Here is a 9,374-nt window from a genome sequence, read left to right as displayed (position 1 = left end):
AAAGAAATGTAAAAAAAAAAAAAAAAAAAAGATTTATTTTACCCAATGTTTGGGTAAAATAGTTTACAATTATTTTTTAAACTATTTTCTATCAACACTTTTGGCACTGAATGAAACAATGAATGTTTGTAGTTAATGCTGGGGTTGCCTCTGCAAATGATACATGTAATATCCTGTCCTAAAGCAATGTAATGGTAGTGACAGATAATTTCTTCTGTGAAACAAATTATCGAAGAAAAAAGTAGAGCTGGGATGTGGTTCTAATCAACTGTAGTTGATTGGATGAAACCACATCTGAATCCATGCTTCTACAAAAAAACACATTTGAATGAAGTAATTGTTCACAATAAGATCCATCAAAATGAATTTAGAAAATAGATAGCATCAATTTCCATTTCATACCGACCAATACCAAAATTTGGTATGGTATAGAGTGGTCACACTAGACTGAGCATCCAAAATGTAAAAATATACATTCTACTGCAAACCTGCAGCTTTAAAATTTGCAGTCTTTTTATTTCAGCTAAGTGGTCACGCTGTGACATATCTTCTATTGTTTACAAGTTTACACGTGATACGAATTCGCAGGTCAGAGTTCACCAAACCTGAACTCTATTCTAGTGGTTTTGAACTGATTTCTGGACTTCATCTGTGTCTAGTATGTCATAAATTGTGACCGATATGGGGGTGGTTTTGTCTACTTGCCCCATACACAGGGGGGATCAGTGCTAACAGCAGAGTTGTGCAGGCTTTGACTTTGAGATAGGAGTCACCCTTCCTGTATATACAGGAATCATGGAGTTAAATTTAAAACCTTTTAAGACCTTTTTTAAGACTCTTTCCATACATTTTAAGACCTCATCGCCACTCCAAATTTTAACCGGTTACATCGGTGACACTTTAACTTACATTTACTATACGTATATTGATTGTAAGATAGCTCAACTAAACAGACTTACTTTGTGATAACTCCTTATCAATTCAACATAATTCAGAAGTGGAGAACGAAGCACAAGAGAATTAATTGAGTGACTAACCAATGCAACCCAAGAAACAAGAATTAGACCAATAAACAAAACAACTGACAAAACTTATTGAGGAGGGAAAATAAAGCTCTCCGAGCTAACAGGGCAATGAGTTCACACAGTATATTCAAAAGATGTATTTATCACATCTACTCAAACCATAGCGGTTTTGTGGAACACTTCTCATGGCAAACACCTGACTGATCAGACAGTTTACCTGTGATTACGGAGTGCTTGATTTGATGCAGACTTGACAGAATGCCAGTACTGCACCTGATCAAGTCTGAATGATCATGGAAGGTTTGTAACATGGATGGTTGTGAATGGTGGTGTATGGAAAGGTATAGTTGAGATGTTGTTGTTTTTTTGGTTGTTGTTTTTTTTTCCCCCTTTTGGAGGGGGGGGATTTTGTTGTTCTTATAAGGTTCTCCTACTTGGGTATGTGTTTTCTTTTATTTATGTATATATTTTTTTATTTTTTATTTTTTTTATGTATTGTTCTGTATTAAAACAAATGCAAATAAATATATTTGGAAAAATATATATATATGGGCGATATATTGCGTCACCAAAAATTATTGAGGTCATGTACATATATTGCACGATAAGTTGATATATTGATTATTGCGACAGGCAAACCTTTAACCCACTGGGGAAAATCAACCCATGGCAACAGTTTAAAAGCAGCCCAATTTCGTGGAAAAAAACAACAACAACCTTGCATCCAACACGAGCTGCAGAAGTCAGATTTGACTAATCACGGATCAAAAGTAAGGAGAGATAACTGACAAGATGTTGGAGGATTTGCTCCTCAACAGATCCCGAGCTCATTGACAAATATCTTTTATCGTTGGATGTGCTCCCTTTACACAGTGCGCGCGCAATCGCGAATTCGAAAGTGAAAGTGAACTACAACTGAGAGCACTCATTCAAAGGGGATTTAAATACCCCACATATTGATAGCAGCGCCCTGATGTGCGAAAATTATATACAGTATTAGAATGTTTGTGGGAGCGGACACAAAAATCGCAGGAGTGGATGGGAGCATGCGATAATGGTCAGAAATTCAGCGTGAGCGGGATCAACAAGCCCCGCGCTATCACGCAGCGGCGCAGTCAGTCAGTGAGCGCCATAACAGATGACTTCAAATCTTGCGGGACTCCATAAATAAACTACACAGAACCCCACTATTCGACAAATATACATAATGAAAAGATGATACAAAATTGAATACCTTGGAAAATGGCATTTAAGACTTTTTAATACTTTTTAAGGGCCTTAATTTTCTCTAAATTGATTTATCAACTTTTAATACTTTTTAAGACCCCGCGGACACCCTGCCCTTCATACTGGTGTACATGGCAAGCATCCTGTTTAAGGATTAAACACGAGTGTGTCTAAAGGGAGTTGTGTAGGGTGCATCAGAAGGGGCAGAGAGATCAAGAGCTTTTAATGATGAAAGCGTGTCTGATTTGGTGGTGTGCTTTTGTGTCTGTACGTGTGTTACTGTGTGTCTGGGGTCCACAGCCTTTGAAGAGCTTAGCAGTGGAGAATGAAGGTGGTTGACTATGTAAATGTACAATAACTTTAAGGTAACTTTCATTTAACAGACTTGAGCTTACTAGGAAATTATTCTGTCTTCAAAAGTCTACATGTTGTAGGTCAAAAGCTGTAGTCCCACAGTACTGGGGGCTTTGAAGCTACAGCACAAAGCTAAAGTCCCTTTCACATGACTTGCGTCAGGCTCACATCTCTCAAAACAAGCATCTGGCTGTGCTTTGACATCCACATGAACAGCACTTCAGATAAGGGTTGTTTAGACAAGATGTTCCATCAGCGCAATTGTTTAATTAAATTTTTTTATTGTCATTGCCTGATGCATGCCTATGAACACCATGCCATGTCTATGACATCTTTAACTATCCTGCCACCACTGTTTTTTCAGTGCCAGTGCCATTAAGACAATAATACTTCTAATCAAATCAATGTGGAGAAATCAGAAACACATCCAGATGGGCTGTCTTAAAAACAATTCCACACAGTCCAGACAGATCACAACCCTCAGCATTACAGAGTCATTAGTGCCTTGTTTAAGGGCAGGAAGACACAAAAAAGGGCATTTATACCGCAGTGCCACCCCTGCACAACGTAGGTTTTAATGGCTGCAAGGGTGGCACGTTCAGACAAGAGCAATCGATAGTAGTTTAGACAGAACAGAGCACAGATCAATACGATCACTGCTGGGCATGGGGTTCACACACTGCAACAGTCTGTACAAGTAAGACACTTTATCCCCCCCCCCAAATGGAACTCACAGTTGGTGATGTCAGGAGGGGCAAAACTGTCATTCATGAAGACACTATTGGGTTTAGCTACTTTCAAGTAGACCACGTCTGGGGTATTTTTCAAGGCAGTCACGGCATGCTCATGGGTAACTTCCTCCAGGCAGGAGCTATTCACCTATGACACACACCAAAACACACACAGACATTAATCTATTTAACAAGCACACAGTCATCAGCAACAGACGATAGACTGTTTCCTTACAGCAAGAAGTTTGTCTCCTATCTGCAGCCTCCCATCTTTGTGTGCAGCTCCACCTTCAATAATCTTAGTGACGTAGATGCCATTGTCCCCTGGGATGTGCTGATTCCCAACACCCCCTGCTATACTGAAACCAAGACCTGAAGACAAAACGAAACAGATCAGAGACATATATCTTTATTATTAACCAACTATACCATACAGTAATTAAAACAACCTGCTGCTCTGTAAACTATAGACCCTTTTAGTGCCCTTTTAGTTAATTACGTCACAGCGCTAGCTGGAGGCAAAACAAAGGGAAAACTGGAGGCGGCCAATTCAAACCAGTAGAGATTCGGCTACATAAGGAGCTTAAAATATCATCTTGTTGTGATGTTGGGTGCCAGAATCAATGGAGTACAGGCTCCAATTTTAAATTTTATCATACCTGCTGCCATTGCCAGACAGAAAAACGATGACAGCTGTGGTTAAAAACACAATAAAACGACCGTACATATTCAGGTAAAATACAAAAACAAAACTTCATAGCTAGCGTAAGTGAAATGGTCAGGGGAATCTTTCTGCCTCCACCTAAGCTCCGCCCACAGAAAAACGTCACATTGTTTACTAACTGAAAAGGGGTCTATATATGTATTGTACATAAAATACATGGAATTACACATACTATTTTTGACAATTTATGAATATTAATTTGTTCATTAATTATGAATGTTAGAAAGGCTGCACTAAACCTTGTTCATTTAAGTGTTACCTCTGTTGTTTACATTTTAATTGTTTAGGTTTTATAAATAAATATAAATATATATACAGTATATATATAGTATATATATATATATATATATATATATATTAGTGCTGTGTTCAAAATATCGATACGAGGATGTAGCGTCACAGAGATTTGACGATACGAGTATCGATACAGCTAACCCTGTATCGATACTGTGGCACGTGTGCAGCAGTGGATCGCGCTTAATTTGAATACAAGAACACCGTTTAAAATGAAGTAGAAAAGTGCAAGGTTTCTAAAAAATAATGAATAGAGCATAATATATGCTCAACAAGGTTTAATCTGGCCGCAGAGGAACACAACCACTTAACATCAAACTGCTTCTGTTTCACACAAATGCTGGCACAGACGTGCATGTTCAGCTAGAGTCGCTTTGAACTCGTGCATCTTCGGAAGCGGAGCTGCACGGAAAGTTACAAAAAATGTCGTGCACACCGCCACTCGAAACGGCGTCGCGCGCACTCAAAGCTAACTTCCGCCAACACCGCGATGACGTCATATTTGCCGCGCGCACCTAAGCGAGTGATACCCAGCCCTAATATATATATATATATATATATATTTTTTTTTTTTTGTTTTTTGTTTTGTTTTTGTTTTTTTTGTAGATGTTTCAGATGATAAGGAAAGGCTGCACTAATTGTTACCTCAATTGTTTATATTTTTTAAATTTAGGTTTTAATAAATATTTATGCATAATAAATGTTCATTTAGTTTCACCAATTTTCTGCATGTCTCTCATTTACTGTAATTACATGTATTATATCGGCTTCATATCGGCCAGATTGATTTCTCAATATCGGCATCGGCCATTAAAAATCCCATATCTGTCGACCACCAGCAATAAGAGGAGTTGGTTGGTGTTACTTTACCTTTGGGTCCTTTGATGAGCTTGATCTCCATGACTTTCTCTGCTGCAGATTTTCTCCTCTTGACATACAGTCTGACCAGTGACCCCGCCTCCTTCAATGCCTCCACAGCCTTACTGTGGGTCACGTCCCGAACATCAACCTCGTTCACTCTCAGAATCACGTCATTCACCCTGCGTGGAGTAATGCACAGGTCAAACATGCACAAGCAAAAGTGCAGTGTGAAGACAGCTCAATCTCATTCAACTGCACACACCATACAAGAATCACGAAGTGATCTGACACTGAGGGTGTTACATCTTTGTTACATTGTACAACAAAAAGTCGCCTTCTGTATTGTTTCTCAAGTACAGTTAAAAAAAAGAGGCTTTACAAAGTTAAAACTGTCCATCAACAGCAAATTCTAGAGATGAAGTACTTAGCTTAATACTAGTGATGCACCAAAATTTCAGTAACCAAAAATATTCTATAACCAAAAATTCAGTTTCGGCCAAATATTTTGGTTGCCAAAATTTTGGTGCATCATTAGTATAAAGATAGGATAGGAGACGTTACATACTTCACCTTTAGAATTTGCTGTTTTGGAGGGCCAGAATCAGTGACCAAAATGACAATGTTTAATTAGCACAACTCCAATGACATGTTTTGACTGTCAGTGTCTACTTCATGCACATGTAAACATGTCAGTAGTGTGGACCTTAGGGTTGGCAATACTGATTTCTGGTTTAATAAAGTAAAGTAAAAGTTTTTTTATTTTTTATTTCTACCATTCAATAATTAAAACAACCTTTGAATTTTCAAATTATGTCAATTTTATTATGAAATTAAAACAATAAATGTCATTTTAACGCTCTTTGATGTGGTGTGACAGATTGATGTAGCCACCTGAGTTCAAGCAGAAGAGCTGAGCGCACATGAACTGTTCATCTCTTCTTCTTTACTACTACTTACAGCACAAAATAAACATGAATGAATATCAGGAAGTATGTTGAAACAGTACAACATACTGAAATGTATGTCTCACATAATCACTCAATCTGTTTTAACCACAGGAAGACATTAACAAAACACTTTGTAAACAATGTCATGTAGAATATCAACGTGAATCAGACAGTTATAATGTGATCAGAACTTTGCTAAAACTGACCCAGCAGCAAGAATTCCAGAGTGAGACCCCAAGATAAAATGGATGACCATAAATATGTCCGGGATCCTAGCGCCAACAAGTCTAGAGCAACCTAACCAACCTACTCTTTCACAGCTTAAACAAAGAATCCTAAGGAAGAAGACTGTCAAATTTGGGCGGGTAACCCACGATTAATGGTCAAAGAGACAACACATCATGACCATCATGAATAAAACCATGAGGAAAATCATGAGTTAAGACTTCCCTAGATTGATTTCCCCCACCCAGGACAGAGACCAGACTCAGAGTCCTAAGACCTTTTTGAACTCTTCCTCACAGAACTGAATTACTTAGCACTCACAGAAATCCACATAGACTGCCTTTACATATGAATGCATCAAATCATTTTAAAATTATGCTAAGAGGAAATATAACCAAATATCATTCCATTGCATAACTCCATATCTGTATGTAACCCACACATTTGATTATCATGTTTGATTATCATGATTATCATCAACATGTAACAAGATAACATGTTGATTTATGTATTGGGAGGAGAAACATAGCAACAGCCCGAGCTAAGACAATGCCTAATTGGTCAAAACACTATTAGGGATGTGTCTAACAGCTGAGTTTAAAACCCTATGACATGAACAATTCTGTGTGTTCACTGGTTTTTGTTCATTCAAGCATGCCTTTGTCAACTTTTTGGGCTTCTTGGCCCGCATGCCTGCTGCTCCTCTACCATCTAGTCTCGTCACACTTTTCTTTTCTTATTTTATTTTTTTCATTTCTTTACTTAAGTTTCTTTTCTTTTCCGCTTAGAGTTTGATGTTCTAAGTTTTGCCGCAAAGCCGTGTCTTAGACTTTGTCTGTGCGCTCTTCAAAACTTCAACCAATGTACACAACTCTGAACCCACTCTTCAGCCAACACCCAACGACTGGCTTCCCAAGACATCACTCCGGAAGCTACAAGACCTCCAGTGAATCAACAACCTGGGAAACCCCTTTCAGCACGACAAAAAAAGAATCCCCAAACACAAGCAATGCAAGAAAACCTCCAGATTCTGAACTGGTGCATTTAATAAAGTTTCGTAGCCTCACTGAAAACTCAATGCGAGGGTGAAATGAAATGATTAATGGTTGTTCAGGTCTAAGCAATTGCATATTGCTATAAATATTTTCACTCTCTTAAAACTCATTCTTTCCTCCCTTTCTGCAACTCGTGTGAATGTGGGAGTGTGGGTGTTTATTAGGGTTGTAACTAGGGGTCGACCGATTATCGGTCTGGCCGATTATCGGCGCCGATATTAAGCATTTTTATGATTATCGGTATCAGCCATTTTCAAAACCGATTCGCCGATAAAATAACTTAATTTTGAAACGCGCTATTTGGCTCTGATGCAGCCTGTCAGAACTCACCACTCTGTGGCCTAAAGCAGACTCCGCCCACCGCTCATCTGATTTGTTGTGAGTCATGAGTCAGACCAATCAAAGCGGAATTCACTCTCACTCCAAAAACGCTTGCTAACTGGAGCTGCTTCAGTGATCACGCAGCATCAGTTGTCTCTCAAAAGGTAAGGCAGCAGCAGACGTTGCTTAAGTTACGCAATAAATCGCAATCCTCTAACATTACACTGAAGTTGCAAAACACCTCAATATTATCTATGATTTCCGCGATGCGGAAAACGTGGACGGAATCGCGGAATCCAGTCATATAAATGGAATTTACTGTATGACGCGGAATGTCACGGAATTTGTCAAAGTTTGGATGAATTAATCAAAAGTAGGTCAGTACACTTAAATAGAGTCGCAATATGGACTAGTATCTGTAAATATTCAGCCGCAAAAATACTATTTAAATATGGATCCAGCATGTTCTGGGTGTCTCTGTATGTAAATGGCACAGACGAGAGGTTTTGTTTTCTACACATACGAAGTGTGTGACGCTCGCTGTGATTTCAGCTTCTGTCGAGACATATATATATATCGGCTCAAAATATCGGTTATCGGTCTACTTGATCTGTAATAATCGGTATCGGCATCGGCCTTGAAAAACACATATCGGTCGACCCCTAGTTGTAACCAGGGTTTGAAATTAACACCCGCCAACCCGCCAATTTGGCTGGTTACTTTTCGTAAGTTATGTTCACTCATTAATTTCTTGGGGAAGTTCATGCAAGCCAAATCTGCGCAGGTTTAACGCAAATACTGAACTCGTGAGACATCACATTATCGAGTATATTACAAAGACTAAACAAAACACATACAGAGGCACGCATATGCGACGTGATGAAGTCTGGTTAGACCAACACAGGCTTTAGTGCGCGTGTGCATTTAGAGTGCGTTCTTTCACTGCATGATTCAGTCTATTAATATGTATTAAGAATGATCACATAATTCAAGATAAGGGGGCAAAAAAGTATATATTTATATCAATTCATATAGTTAATCAATATCACACGAATAGCGCCGTTTTTCCTTAAAAATCAGCATGGTTACAAATGTGATATTGATTTTATACAACAGTTCAATAAACAGTAAGTTAATATCAAGAGACTTACGTTTTAGACACCATATTGGCTGTTTTTGCGCTATTTCTGCGCTATATCGCCAACAACAAAAAAAACATTCCAAACACAGCCACAGCACTGTTTTGCGTCTCTGAGCAACATGATGTTGTTTCATTCCTGAATGAATCAACCGCTTAAATGATTCAGTTCAATCGCAATGACTCACTTAACAGTGACTTGCTGCCACCAACTGGCGGTTTTAATTTCACATTTAAAGTATCTTTCCATTTCTTAAAATAATTTCAAATATCAGTATTCAACATTTCAGTTTAAATATCGAAACATTATTTATGCATTTGTAACTGCAGGTTAAAGCATTCCATGTCCCTCTAAGCTGCATTAACATGTGTAAATGCATCTAAATGCCACTTCATATGCAACATCTGCAAAGATGAATTTTATTAATACTGATTTCATTTGTTTAGTAACAGCCTAAATTTATTATTATTA

General features: G+C 38.2%; 1 protein-coding gene across 10 annotated transcripts in view; it reads right to left on the bottom strand.

Annotated features, from left to right (window-relative positions):
- The window catches only part of LOC107660320 (discs large homolog 1-like protein), a 124,314-nt gene that overhangs the window by 23,095 nt on the left and 91,845 nt on the right, over positions 1-9,374 (bottom strand). For all 10 annotated transcript variants that reach the window (XM_016449603.1, XM_016449604.1, XM_016449605.1 and 7 more), the window contains 3 exons: positions 5,226-5,395; positions 3,573-3,709; positions 3,341-3,485 (listed from right to left, as the gene is read on the bottom strand). In XM_016449603.1, the coding sequence (XP_016305089.1) occupies positions 3,341-3,485; positions 3,573-3,709; positions 5,226-5,395 (452 nt within the window). The remainder of the gene's footprint in view (positions 1-3,340; positions 3,486-3,572; positions 3,710-5,225; positions 5,396-9,374) is intronic.

The sequence above is a fragment of the Sinocyclocheilus anshuiensis genome, unplaced genomic scaffold (assembly GCF_001515605.1).
Source record: "Sinocyclocheilus anshuiensis isolate Anshui unplaced genomic scaffold, SAMN03320099.WGS_v1.1 scaffold1599, whole genome shotgun sequence".
Classification (NCBI taxonomy): Eukaryota; Metazoa; Chordata; class Actinopteri; order Cypriniformes; family Cyprinidae; genus Sinocyclocheilus; species Sinocyclocheilus anshuiensis.
The sequence above is the reverse complement of the archived record's forward strand: the minus strand, read 5'-3'. Positions and strand labels throughout refer to the sequence as shown.